Source organism: Arachis stenosperma, chromosome 4, assembly GCF_014773155.1.
Source record: "Arachis stenosperma cultivar V10309 chromosome 4, arast.V10309.gnm1.PFL2, whole genome shotgun sequence".
In the NCBI taxonomy this organism is placed as follows: domain Eukaryota; kingdom Viridiplantae; phylum Streptophyta; class Magnoliopsida; order Fabales; family Fabaceae; genus Arachis; species Arachis stenosperma.
Window position 1 is genome coordinate 141,547,295 of NC_080380.1, and position 13,880 is coordinate 141,561,174.

At 29.5% G+C, this 13,880-nt stretch overlaps 1 protein-coding gene across 1 annotated transcript; it reads left to right on the forward strand.

The window, feature by feature from the left end:
• Positions 1-8,257: 8,257 nt before the first annotated feature.
• On the forward strand, positions 8,258-11,338 carry LOC130973288 (acyl carrier protein 1, mitochondrial). Its single transcript, XM_057897750.1, has 2 exons — positions 8,258-8,533; positions 10,934-11,338. The coding sequence occupies exons 1-2, from the start codon at positions 8,336-8,338 to the stop codon at positions 11,108-11,110; spliced, it is 375 nt and encodes a 124-aa protein (XP_057753733.1). The 5' UTR covers positions 8,258-8,335; the 3' UTR covers positions 11,111-11,338.
• The last annotated feature ends 2,542 nt before the right edge of the window (positions 11,339-13,880 follow it).

Genomic DNA, 13,880 nt, shown 5'->3' on the forward strand with positions numbered 1-13,880 from the left:
AATCTATCTTTTATAGGTATAACTTTAATTTCCATCTTTTATGGATAGAAATATCAACATCTAAATCTTTTATGGTCAGAAATAGTTATTTACTCTATTTATTTATCTTTCATTCTTATATTAATAAAATAAAATATAACACATATGATCTAAAAATAAAATTATTTAATTTTTATTATTTTTTAATTATTAAAATTTTAAATTTTAAATATGAAAATACATAATTATTATAAAAATGATATAAGAGTCATTATTAATTTAAATGTAAACTTTTTAAGATTAAATTTAATTATTTTTAATAAAATAATTTAAAAAAATTTATTTTTTATGCTAACAACCTTGTTAGTACTGTGCATAGGCTGTACTGTTATCATATAAAATATACTAAATTGTTAATAATTAAAGAGATCAAAGATTATTTATACATTTTATAATTTAAATATTCTTCACGTATAAGTCATTTACACGAACAAATCATAAAGTCTCCTTAATTTAATTGATCTCATGCGCCACTATCTAACCAACTTTACAATCAATGCACGAATACATAATTGCCTTTTTCGAAAGGATTTTGTTTCTGTTTTCGAATTTTCTCAGCGTTTTTGATCTATGTTCTCTTCCATCTCTGCATTCTCTGCTTTCTCTTCATTTGTTCTCTGCATTCTTTCTTTGTTTTTCGTGATTTTTTTCATTCTCTACGTTTTTTAGATTAAGCTCTGAAATCAATTTTGAACAGTTATCTCGTTGTTAAAGATGATGAATGATTCAAGTTCAGATTGTCAGTTGAACCAGATCGAAGTGGATTATTGTTTTGAATCCAATCAAGTGGCTGAGGTGTGGTTCGATTCTAGTTAATATTTTCGTTAGTAGTTTATGATTCTGTAGGTGAATAATGTTATTTTTATTTGTGAAAGTGGTTGTTCATTGTTGATGGTTTGAATTGAATGTCATGTAGGAGTTCTGCATTAAAGAAAATATTTTTGTGTATTTGTAGTTAATTTTGGCGTAAAACTAAGATATTTATGTGTATTGTTAAGAATTTTCAGTATATGTATACTGATAAGTTCTGCATAATTCAAAATTCTTCTTCTTCCTCTTCCTCATCTTTCTACTGTTTCTTCTTTTTTTCTTCATCATCATCACCATTTTTTTCTTTTTCTTTTTCTTATTCATCTTTTCCTTCTTGTTTTACTTTTTCAAATTTCTTCTTGTTTTTTTTTCCTTAACAAGAATAAAAACAAAAAAAATCAAATAAAGGAGAAGACACATAATACTCCAAAAATTACTTGAAAGAGGATGAACTTACATTAATTCAACTAAAAGAAAGAAAGAAATAAGAAAAAAAAAGGAAGAAAAAATGCAGCATTAAAGGAAACATTTTTGTGTATTTGCAACAAATTTCGGTGTAAAACTAAGATACTTATGTGTATTGTTTAAGTATTTTCGGTATTTTTATACTAATAAGTTTTGCATAATTCAAAACTCTTCCTATTCTTCTTCCTCATCTTCTACTGTGTTCTTCTTCTTCTTTTTCATCATCATCATCATCATCACCATCTTATTCTTCTTTTTTTTTCTTGTTTTACCTTCTTAGATTTCTTCTTATTTTACTCTCTTAATAAGAATAAAAACAAAAGAAAAATCAAACAAAGAAGAAGAAGAAAAATATAATGTTACAAAATTACTTAGAAGATGATGAACCTACATTCATTCAACTAAAAGAAAGAAATAAATAAAAAAGAAGAAAAAATGTAGCATTAAAAAAATTAATTTTGTGCATTTTCAGTAAATTTCAGTGTAAAACTAAGATATTTATGTGTGTTGTTTAAGATTTTTTTGTATTTTTATATTGATAAGTTCTGCATAATTCAAAAATCTTCCTCTTCTTCCTCTATATCTTGTGCTATTTTTTCTTCTTTTTTTCCATCATCATCACCATCTTCATATTTTTTTTCTTATTTTACCTTCTCAAGTTTCTTCTTGTTTTTTTCTCTTAACAAGAATAGAAACAAAAAAAATCAAACAAAGGAGAAGAAAAAGAAACACATAATACTCCAAAATTACTTGGAAGATGATGAACTTACATTAATTCAAACAAAAGAAAGAAAGAAATAAAGAAAAAAAAGAAGAAAAAAATGCAGCATTAAAGAAAATATTTTTGTGTATTTACAGTAAATTTCGGTGTAAAACTAAGATATTTATGGGTATTGTTTAAGTATTTTTGATATTTTTATACTCAAAAGTCCTTTATAATTCAAAAAGTCTTCATCTTCTTCGTCCTCATCTTCTGATGCTTCTTCTTCTTTATTTTATCATCATCGCCATATTCTTCTTCTTTTCTTATTCATCTTTTCCTTCTTATTTTACCTTCTCAAGTTTTTTTTGTTTTACTTTCTTAACATGAATAAAAACAAAAGAAAAATCAAACAAAGAAGAAGAAGAAATACATAATACTACAAAATTACTTGGAAAAAGATAAACTTACATTCATTCAAATAAAAGAAGGAAAGAAATAAGAAAAAATAGAAGAAAAAAATGTAGCATTAAAGAAATTTTTTTGTGTATTTGCAGCAAATTTCAGTGTAAAACTAAAATATTTATGTGTATTGTTTAAGAATTTTTTTGTGTTTTTGTACTAATAAGTTCTGCATAATTCAAAACTCTTCCTCTTCCACCTCCTCATCTTCTGCTGCTTCTTCTTCTTCATCTTCTTATTTCATTTTCTCATAATTTTTTTCGAATTCAACTTTGAAACTTCCTTCACTTTTTGCGACGATTTTTGAGAGATTTTGATCCTTGTTTGAATTTTGAGTGTTGCAGTTCTAATTGAGGGAGAAGAATCGTTTGTCATAATGATTTTCACGCTATTCAAGACTTAGAACAATACGTGTTTAGACGCAATCTGAACTGAGAGTTATTTTTGTTAGATTTAGGCCAACTTGTATGAACTTGTATGCTAAAAAAGATTGTATGTATAGCAGACCTGTGTATAGTTTATCATTTGAGTTATGAATGATAGTATCAATCAATAAACACTTATTATGTAACTAATAATTTTTTTAGTTTGTATTTTAATAAGATCATAAATAAAATATAGTACTTTAGATTTAGATGATATTTTAATATTTATATTACACTATAATTATATTTTAGTATGTTTATTTATATTTTTTATATTTAATTATAAAATAGTTACTTAGAATGTTAAAAACTTAAAATCTAATTTAATTCAATATGATCTAATTTAAATTTAATTAATATATTAAAATTAAAAATAATTTGCCCTAGTTTTAAATCAAATTTTAGTTTTAACTTTCAAAATTTATCTAATCTAATTCAAATAAATTATCTTTTATTTTTATAATTAAATTAAATAATTTTCTTTTTAAATCATATGTATTATATTTTATTTTATTAATATAAGAATAAAAAATAGATAAATATAATTTAAAAGAAAAAAGTATTTTTTTTATAAATTGCATGTGTAAAAAATTTTGTTATGGCTCTATTCCAGATATAGTGCACACAATTTATGTATGAATTTTTAAATTGTATATATCTCGGGTATAAAATAACTGAGTGTTTTTTATGATTTTAATGATTCTGTACTCAAGATGTATAAGATTTATGCACATGTTAATAGAAATTGAAATTAGTAAATTAACTTCAAGATACATTAAAACCGGTTAAGGATAAAGTATGAAAATTTGATAAAAAAAATATTTATTCAACTAACTCTGTTATGTAAGTGTTGTAGACAAAGACGTTCTCAAAAGATGTAACAAGCTTTAGTTTTACTAAAACTATTTGGAAGGATCTTATTCCACCAAGAGTGGAGTTGTTTGTTTGGTTTGTTTTGATTGGTAGAGTGAATATTAAAAAAAAATTATGTAAATTAGGAATGTTTAATCACGTTAATAGTTTCTGTATATTTTGTAAAGAAGATGTTGAATATATTCACCACTTATTCTTTAGTTGTGAATTTATTTGACATGTGTGGTGTACATAGCTTTTGGATTTTGGGAAGCTATGGTTTATTTCAGGCACCTTGAAAAATCATTTTGAGAGCTAGATAAAAGGTCACAATAAAAAAGAGGAGCATAAAAAATAGTTTATAAGTTTTAAAATCATTTTGAGAGCTAGATAAAAGGTCACAATAAAAAAGAGGAGCATAAAAAATAGTTTATAAGTTTTTTTGTGATTGATTGGAATGTCTGATCGAAAAAAAATGGAAGAGTTTTTCAAAATAAGAAATTAGGTGTGGAGGAAATCATTAACGCATCTTTACAATCCTGTAGAGAATAAGGTAAAATTGAACTTTTTTGTTGTTGATGGTAATGTCGGAAATAACAATAGAATAAGTGTATTTGATTGTCTACTTTATACTTTTTAGTTTTTGTTGGTTTTTTTTCACTTGTTGTGTTTAATTCATTTCTTCAAAAAAATAAAATAAAATAAAATAAAATAAATATTAAAAATACAAACTAAATTAACTTTGATTTACTTTAGATTATTTTTTATTATCTTTAAAATGTTTTTCTAAAAAATTGTTATTTTTCATATATATATATATATATATATATATATAATTCAATTCAATCCAATAAATTAGATTGATATGTTTTTATTTGAATATTGTTGACAAAAAAACATATGAATACAAATCAAAATAAAAGGTTAAAAATAAAAATTCATCTTTTCAAATTCTAAATAGCCCAAACAACACTTTTTGTTTTCTTCTATGGCAATTGGAAATCACTCACATTACTTCACCCATTTTTGTTAACATAAATAAAATTATAGAGTAACTATTAAAATAAGTCTATAAAATTTTTAATATTAGACACTTTAATTTTTTAATTTTTAAAATAAACAATTTTTAAAGTTAATTTTAGCAGACAAATCAATGTGTGGCCAAATTCTTTTGTTAATAACCCAAAAAAAATTCTGATATAAAAACATTAATTCGTATACATGACAATTAAGTGTTTATGTGTATGAGTAAGATAAATCAATTTCTATACTCAGATGAAATACTATGTAATTGTAGTAATAAAATCTTTTAAGAGTTACAACTTTTGAGACGAAGATATTGAAAAAAAAGAAGAGTTTTATGAAATATAGAAATATAAGACTTGGAAGAATGCATAAGTTAAAAAGTGATTTGAAAGTTCTTGGTGCTGATGCTAAAGAAAACTTTTATTAAGATTTTATTGTGTTTGTAGAGTTATACTGTTCAAAAGATAAAACTTGAGAATAATGACATTGAATAGAGAAGAGGCTAGGTTACTTTGGAAGAAGAAAAATGAAAGAAATGGAGGAGCAAAAAATGATATCCATGTTTTTTAATTCTGAACTTGTATTCAGATTCAGCATGGAAAAACCTTGCTCTTTGATACAATTATACAAATGAGGTGTTGTTATTGGTGTTGGTGAGTGATTGTTTTTTTTTTCTTTTTTTTTGTTGCTACTATCATATTTTGGAAAGATAAAAGAAATAAAAGATGATATTTTTTCAGTAAAAATCTAATACTATTATTGTCTAAGAGTACAGAATTGATTTGTTCTTATTATATCGTAGATACTTGATGATCATGTGTATTAATCAACCTTTTTATGTTAATATTTTTTAGAGAAAAACTCTAAATCCATGTAAAAATTACATGGATGGTATTCAAGTAACTTTCACTCCACGCCTCCATCCCGTTTATTTTACACGCGCCTCTTATAACCTATATAACGAATCCTTATTTTACATTATCAACGTTTCTCAACATAAAATTTTTCATACAACGTAAACCTCTTTCGCGTTCTTCATCATCATCATCATCATCATCATCATCATCATCTTCTTCTTCTTCTTCTTCTTCTTCTTCTTCTTCTTCTTCTTCTTCTTCTTCAACCAAATTAAATTCTTTGTTCTCCTCTTTCGCATTTTTCTTCTCTACATTATAGATCTGGATTGATTCAACGCAATTATCTTCGTCGTTCATCTTCTTCTTCGTTTTCTTCTTCGATCTGCATTTTTAAATTGAAACAATGAATGAATCAACTTCAAATCAGTTGAATAAGTGCGATTTTGATGATTCTTCTCAAATGCATCAATTTGATGAGGTTTGGATTATTGAATTCTGAATCGAATTTAATGGAATGAAATTTCTAATTTTATTTGAAGTGAATTGAATGGACTGAGGTGATCTACATCTGAATTGAATTTAATTGAATTGATAATATGCAACTGTGAGTAATTGTGAGTGTCAATAATTATGAGTAACTCTGAGTAAATGTGAGAAATTTTTCGGTTTGGTAAGTACTAAAGAGGTGGTTCATCACTTTCATATTTTCGGTTCGGTCTGCAGAAAGGAGTCTAACAAAAATTAGACCAATATGTTCTGTTTTCTTCCCTAAGCACTATATAATTGTTTCACCGTAATTAAGATTTTGGTTCACCATAACTAAGATTTTGGTTCACCATGAGTACTGTGTTCGGTTCATTCTGCACTATTCAAAACTCTTCTTCCTCACCTTCTACTGCTTCTTCACTAGAGAGAGAAGGAGAAAAAGACAAAAAATACAGCAGCAACAACAAAAAAAAATGACGATAGAGTTTCAGGGTTTAAGATTTTAGGGTTTAGGGTTTATGGGTTCAGGGTTCAGTGTGTTTCAAACTTTCAGTTCGCTTTGTGTATTAATTTCGGTTCACCGTATTCATGGTTGAGGGTTTAAGATTTAAGGGTCTAGGGTTTAGGGTTAGGGTTCAGGGGTTTAGGGTTTACGGTAGGGTTCAGGGTTTAGGGTTTAGCGTTCAGGTTCAGAGTTCAGAGTTCAGGGTTCAGGATTTAGAGTTTAGGGTTTAGGTTTTAGGGTGTAGGTTTTAGAGTTTAGGTTTTAGGGATTTACGATGTATGGGTTCAGGATTCAGTGTTTAGGGTTCTGGTTTTACTGTTTAGGGTTTATGGTTTAAGGTCCAGTGTTTAGGGGTTCATAATTTTTTGGTAAACAGGAGAGTGATTTGGATTACTCTTCTGAAACGAATCAAACTGAAAAAGTTTGGATTATTCAATTTTGAATCGAATTGAATGGAATGCAATTGCTAATTTGAATTGAATTAAATGGACGGAGGTGTACTGAATTGAATTGAATTGAATTGATAATATATAAATTGTAGGCAGAGTTATTTGAATTTGATTTTATATAATGGATTATGTTTCATTCACTCGGTACTATACAATTATATTGTTTTTGGTTCACCATGAGTACTATGTTCGGTTCACCATGAGTACTGTGTTCGGTTCATTCTGCAGAAAGCTGTTTGAATTTGATTTTATATAATAGATTATGTTTCGTTCACTTAATACTATACAATTGTATTGTTTTCGGTTCACCATAACTAAGATTTCGGTTCACCATGAGTACTGTGTTTGGTTCACCATGAGTACTATGTTTGGTTCATTCTGCATTATTCAAAACTCTTCTTCCTCACCTTCTACTGCTTCTTCACCAGAGAGAGAAGGAGGAAAAGACAAAAAAATACAGCAGCAAAAGCAACAAAAGAATGACGATAGGGAGAAAACACGTGAAGAAGAAGGAAGGCGAAAAAGGAGGAACACGAAGAAGAAGGCGAAGAAGAAGAAGACACTCTGTGCGTAAACGAGCGTGAGAAGAAGAAGAAGAAGAAGAATAATAAGCGCAGCAGAAGAAGAAAAGCGTGGGGAGAAGAAGCGTTGGGCGCTTTCGTGTGTATTGGGCATGTGTATTTCACGTTTTATTTAATAGTATTGAGTTTTTTTGGTGTTGGGCCAATTTGGTTACATAATTACATGGATGTGTAGCATCCCTGTATTTTTTATTGGCCCTTGACAGAAAAATATGATCGAAGACTAATTTGTTTGTTGTAGTTAAATTTTAAAGATTTTTGTATGTATTTTAAAAATGATGAGACTAAAGTATCTGGAATTAAAAATTTAAAGGATTGATTTAGATAATAACTTAAAATTATATATATATTTTTTGTTTTTGACGGTATCTTTCAACCCGACAGGTCTGTCACGGATTTAACCTTCATTTAAGAATTTATCGCTAATCAATAAGTTGCTGCATGCACAAGACGGGATTCGAACCCCGACACTTACTTAATCGTTCAAGTTATTTTATTTAGGATCACAGTTGAGAAAAATGTACATTTTTGTTTTGAAATAATAATAAAAAAAAAAAGCAAATCTAGTTGAACTTTCTGCTTCCCTCATAGTCACAGGCTTGGGTGTGTGCCCTATTATTTTGCCCAAATTCCTCACAGCAACACACTGACACTCATTCATTCTTCAAAGAAGAAGAAATGGCACTCAGAGCAGCCATCCTCCGCCACGTTCGCGTCCCACTTCAAACTGCACCAAAACTGCATCACAAGCAACCACAGCCATGGCTCGCTTCCTTCCGCTTCATGTCTTCTCACGACGATCACATCACCAAAGAAGAGGTCACCGAAAGAGTCCTCGCTGTCCTCAGAGATTACCCCAAAGTCGATCCTTCCAAGGTCCTTTCACTTCAATTTTTCTTTATTTTTTTTTTGTCATCTCCATAACTTCATTTATTGTTCCATGATTCGTGGCCCTTCGTTATTGCAAATCTTTGTAGTGTTGATTTTTCCAAATGGGTTTCCCCCGCACAAGAAAAAGAAGGACTTTTTACCTTGATAAATATATGGGTAGTGTTCATTAGTGTGGAAATTGGGAAATGGGTATCCCATAGCGTAATCCTTTTGGTTTAATTAAAAGGGTTTTTCTCCCAAAATTTGGAAATTTAGCTCAATTGCCATGGGGGTGGTGTTTTGTAATCTTGATTAGTAGGATATGTGAATTGGGAATATTGCTTTTCGTTATTTTGTTTATTTTGCTAAATGGGTGTTTCCAAAGATTGGAAATTTAGCTCGATAGTCATCTGGGTGGTTTTTGTAGCCTTAATTTGTTATCCCAAATGGTTATTCTGTCGATTTAGCTAAAAGGGTCTTCCCAAAATTTGAAATGTTCCTGGACAATATACAATTGTTGTTTGGAGTATTGGTGTGAAAACTCATTGATGGTACTGCAAATTGTTTTCTGTTGAATTTGGCTGAAAGGATTCTCTTAAAGTTTGGAAACTCAGTTCTATAAACTACCGGGTTGGTGTGTGTAATCTACTAATCTTATTGTGCATATTCCAAATTGTGTGTTTCTTGATTTATCCTAGGGGATCCCCCCAAAATTTGAAAGTTACCTCAGTAATTATCTGGATGATATTTATGGTCATAATTACAGTGAGAAATGAGAAATAGGTATACTAAAACTCTATATGGTGATTTATCCCTACGTCAGAAATTTTAGTTCAAAAACTCTCTTGTAGTATCTGTTTGAAGAAATTATGAGAGATCTTATGTGAAAGAGAATGTTTTGATGCAGTTTTCATCTAAGATATTATTCAGTTGAGACAGATGTCCTGTTATAGGAAAACCTAGATTCCTAACTTCGGCACAATGCAGCGCACACTATCTTTCTTCTTGTCTTTTGATTATGATTTTCATCAATGTCTTCCTAAACGGGTGATCAGTTCGTTTGTTATTTTCTGGATAAAATCATCTGTGCATAGATACTTGTTTCCCTTTTTTTCCATGATACATATATGTATGTGGATACTTTATTGTGCACTTTTGTGCCTTGATTTTCTCATGACATGAAATTATATTTCAATCAGCAGTTTGTTTGATAAGTATGCTTCGATACTCCTTTTGGTGCATACTTATACATTTGAAGTTTACATCAATGTGATCTTTACTTCAAAATACTGTCTTGAGTCGTTATAATTTGTAAATGCCAAACATTGGATGATGCCTAGTTTATTATGTTTTCAGTTAGATATTTTAGATATTTTGAATTCCCTTCATTTGATTGCTTGAGTTGCAATAGGCAATAGCAAATGATCATTGATTCAATGTGTGGAAAATATCCCATTCGCTTGAAAGGTTCTCAATTTTGTGAAATTATTATGGTTTCTGTAGGTATAGGAGTCGAATACAGTCTCCTTGCTTCAATGCTTTTTCTCTTTTTATTCTTTTATTGTGGCTATTTTTATATCCTCCTGATTGGACTCCCCCCTCCCCCCTTCTACCCACCTTCCAATTACACCTTAAAGTCAGTAAAAACCTTTCGAATTAAGATTGGAAAATAAATTAGCTGTATTCTTCTAGATTGTATTAAAATTATGAAAGCATAGATATTTGATTTCCTAAAGGGGGCTGGGTGTGTATGTTACCGCCTTACTGGATATTTGTACTCATACCCCGCAACATTAAAAAAAAAGAGTGTGAACTGGGTTTTTGTTCCTCTCAAAGATACTCATTTTGAGTTAACACCTAAATTAGTCTCCAAAGGATTTTTTATCGTACATTCTGGTTCTTAACAAATTTTTATTACTGTAGAAATCCCCAAGAAATACTTATGTTAGGTAGATTGGTTCTTCCGTCGTTTTCAATTAAATTTTTAATATGCGTGTTGAACAAATAAGACCTTAACAAATTTTTTTATAAGACAATTAGGTTTCTATAAAGTATCATTACAACACAAATTAGTTCTTTTTTAAAATAACGGAGGGATCAATCTATCTTATGAGGTTAATTCTCGAAGATTTTTAGAGAACAAAAATTTGTTGGGGAGCAAAGTGCCTGATTTGGAATTCCTTGAAACCAATTTGGATATTTACTATGCTAATTTTCATTTGGGAGATTTCCAACAATTGTGCTTTATTATTCATTCCTATATAAAATACTGCTAATGTCCTCCTTATCTTGATTTTGATGCATCTCCTTCTGTTCTTACATAGTTGGTCATGCTGCTCTCTTGTGAGTAGGAAGCGTTGTATTGTCGATAACAATTTGCGTTTACTGCTTCCTCCTGTGTCTCAGGTGACTCCAAATGTACATTTCGAGAAGGATTTGGGTTTAGATAGCTTGGACACTGTGGAAATTGTGATGGCGCTGGAAGAGGAGTTCAAGCTCGAGATCCCAGACAAGGAAGCCGATAAGATTGACTCCTGCAATCTTGCTATTGAGTACATTTCTAACCACCCCATGGCTAGTTAATTAGTGTGTCCTTTCCTATTTTTTGGTTTCATGTTGAACTGTAAGCATCAATGCATCACTTCCCCCTCTACTTTCACTTGGTGTTTCCGGAATCCGGTCGCTTTTTGTAATCTCCACTTTGCATTTAAATTGGAGTGAAGGGGCTGGTTGTTGAAAATAATGTGAATTGTTTGGAATTTGGAAAGGAATTTGTCAATGAGGAACTCCTACTGAGTTTTTGAAGGACCATGATTTGGACTTTGAAGTTCTAATTTCTACTTTTGCAAGATCTAGGATCTGCTAGGTGCTAGATTTTAAGTGCTCTAAGTTAGGTGATATTACACACAGGACCATTTGATTTCTAATGCTTACACTAACCCCTAGAGAGGTTATTGTCTTATGCTATAAATGCAAGGGTGCTGAGTATCATATAACTTAAATCCCAGGCAAATTAGTGTATACTTCTACAAGTTGAGTGCTATCATGTGTGATATCACCTAATTTCAAGAAAGGTTGGTGTAATTTACTCTAGTAGAAAGTTTGGACAAAGTTACTGTGGAAACTTTCTTGAATGGAGTTCCTTTCTTCCTGAACTAACATTGTAGACTTGTAAAGCAGATAGCTTCCTTTAGATTTTAACCTTTAAGGCTGTGTTTATGGGTTAAAATTAATAATAGATGAAAACACCAATGAAATAATGTGAAAATAAGTAGTACAAAATTATCTAAGTCTTAATGTAAAAATACCAATGAAAGTAATCCTGAGTTACTTTGGCAAACATAGATTTTGATTTCAAAACCCATTGAAAATGATATAAAAATTCATCCATAGGTAATGCTAGGAGGCCAAAAGAAAAAAAAAATTCAGAACTTGTTTTATTTAGCATTCAAGAATTGTTACTAGAATTAATAAATGCTAAATAAGATAAATTTTAGCTAATTTTTTTTTGGGTAAAGTACTATTTTTGTCCTTGATAATTGCAAAAAGTATAAAAGTACCTCCAAATTTTAATTTTATCCCTCAAGTTTTCGAATAGTAACAATTCTACCCCTCTGGTTTTTAAAATTGAAAACAGATGTTAGTGACCTAGCAGTCTGACTTTTCTGACGCCTGTAATGGCTGACCAGCATTTGTTATGTTTTTGTATTTTGGATTGGGTTTATCCCTCTTAATTTGTTATTGGAAATATGCTAACTAGGCAGGACTATATTATGCCACTTTTGAAAAAGATTTGAGGTGAAAATGTTTCCCTTATATTGAGTTTGAATTTTTTGCATTAAGATCAGTTTGGGTAACCAACTTAATTAAGCTCTTTTTGATAAAATAACTTAAACAATAAATGACTCTATTAAAAGTAACTTATAAATAAGTTTTGTGTTTGGATTTTTAACTCTAAAAATACTTATTTTATAGAAATGTGATGAAAAGTAGAAGTATTATGAGGGAAATCATTTTTTTAACTTCTCTATAAACTCCTAAATAGTTTCTTAGAAAGTTACAATTTGGTTTTGAAAATTGCATCTTGACCATAGTTGTCAGAACCGGACCGGACTGGCCGGTTCGACCGGAAATCCGGTAAACCGGACCTAGTACCGATCCGGTCCAAGCTTGTGACCGTTTCAGGCAAAGAACCGGTACGAACCGGTCTAACCCGGTGTGAACCGGTGAAAACCGGCAAAAACCGGACCGGTCCGAGTCAATCGGTCAATATTGAAGGTGAATGTACAATAGACCAGCAATCTGCAACTCCGCCATGCACCATACCCTCCAGCGCTGCCAAGTGTCAGCTTGTGATGATTTTTGAAAAATTCTCCAAAATACTTCCAATGGGGTTCAAACCCCTTCCTCCTGCATAAAGCTGGCATGCTTCTACCACCAAGCTGGAGTGATTCTCATTAATTAATATACAAATTATAATACATATAGCATTTTTGCTTTTCACTTATATTCAATTTATTTTAATTTCAAAGTCTCTCATTTTTAAATCAATTATATTTTATTTAACTATAATTTTATTAAATATATACAAATTAAAAAGATAAATAAAAAAATTTAATTAATCACAATTTATTTTTTCTTTTCATGATTATATGATATCTATTAATATTATTGTTTTAATATATTATTTTGTTTTTTGTCTTCGTATGAAGTTGATAGTTAAAAATCGTTAGATGATATTTAGTTAAACTAGTCAAATCATCTAACGATTCTTAAATATCAACTTCACAAAAAAATAATTTTACGTGACTTTTCACCTATAATAATATAATAAAAAATGAATATAAACTAATTAATAAAGCATTAAAATTTAAAAATGATAATTATTTTTTATAAAAACAAAAATAAAAATACAAATGATAAAAAATAATTAAATTTTATATAATTATTTAATTATACCGAGTTAACCGGTTCGACCAGTGACCCACCGGTTGAACCAGTGACTCAGTGACCCAGTAATCTCATCGGTTCGATCACCGGTTCGGTTCTGACAACTATAATCTTGACATTAATACTACTACTTTTCATAAATCAAAAATTAAAAATAATTATTTCTAAAGTTTTCAAAGGGGCCTGAATGTTTATGTATTATGTAGTACAAAACACATAACACAGGGATAAAATGACATGTTCGAGCCTAATTTTTAAAGATGCAGTCAAGGGTACTTTTGAAACATTAATAAAACTTTGAAACATTGCAAAGTCTTCGACTTGAGTACATAGATGAAACATAATTCAGTTCACGATTTTCACTACAATTACTTACATTTCTCTGCTAAACTACGCCTGCCAT

Excerpts from the sequence above, each read along its gene's own strand:
- LOC130973288 (XM_057897750.1), top strand. The coding sequence starts at position 8,336 with ATGGCACTCAGAGCAGCCATCCTCCGCCACGTTCGCGTCCCACTTCAA. Across the intron at positions 8,534-10,933 it reads CCAAAGTCGATCCTTCCAAG|GTGACTCCAAATGTACATTT; the intron begins GTCCTTTCACTT and ends CCTGTGTCTCAG.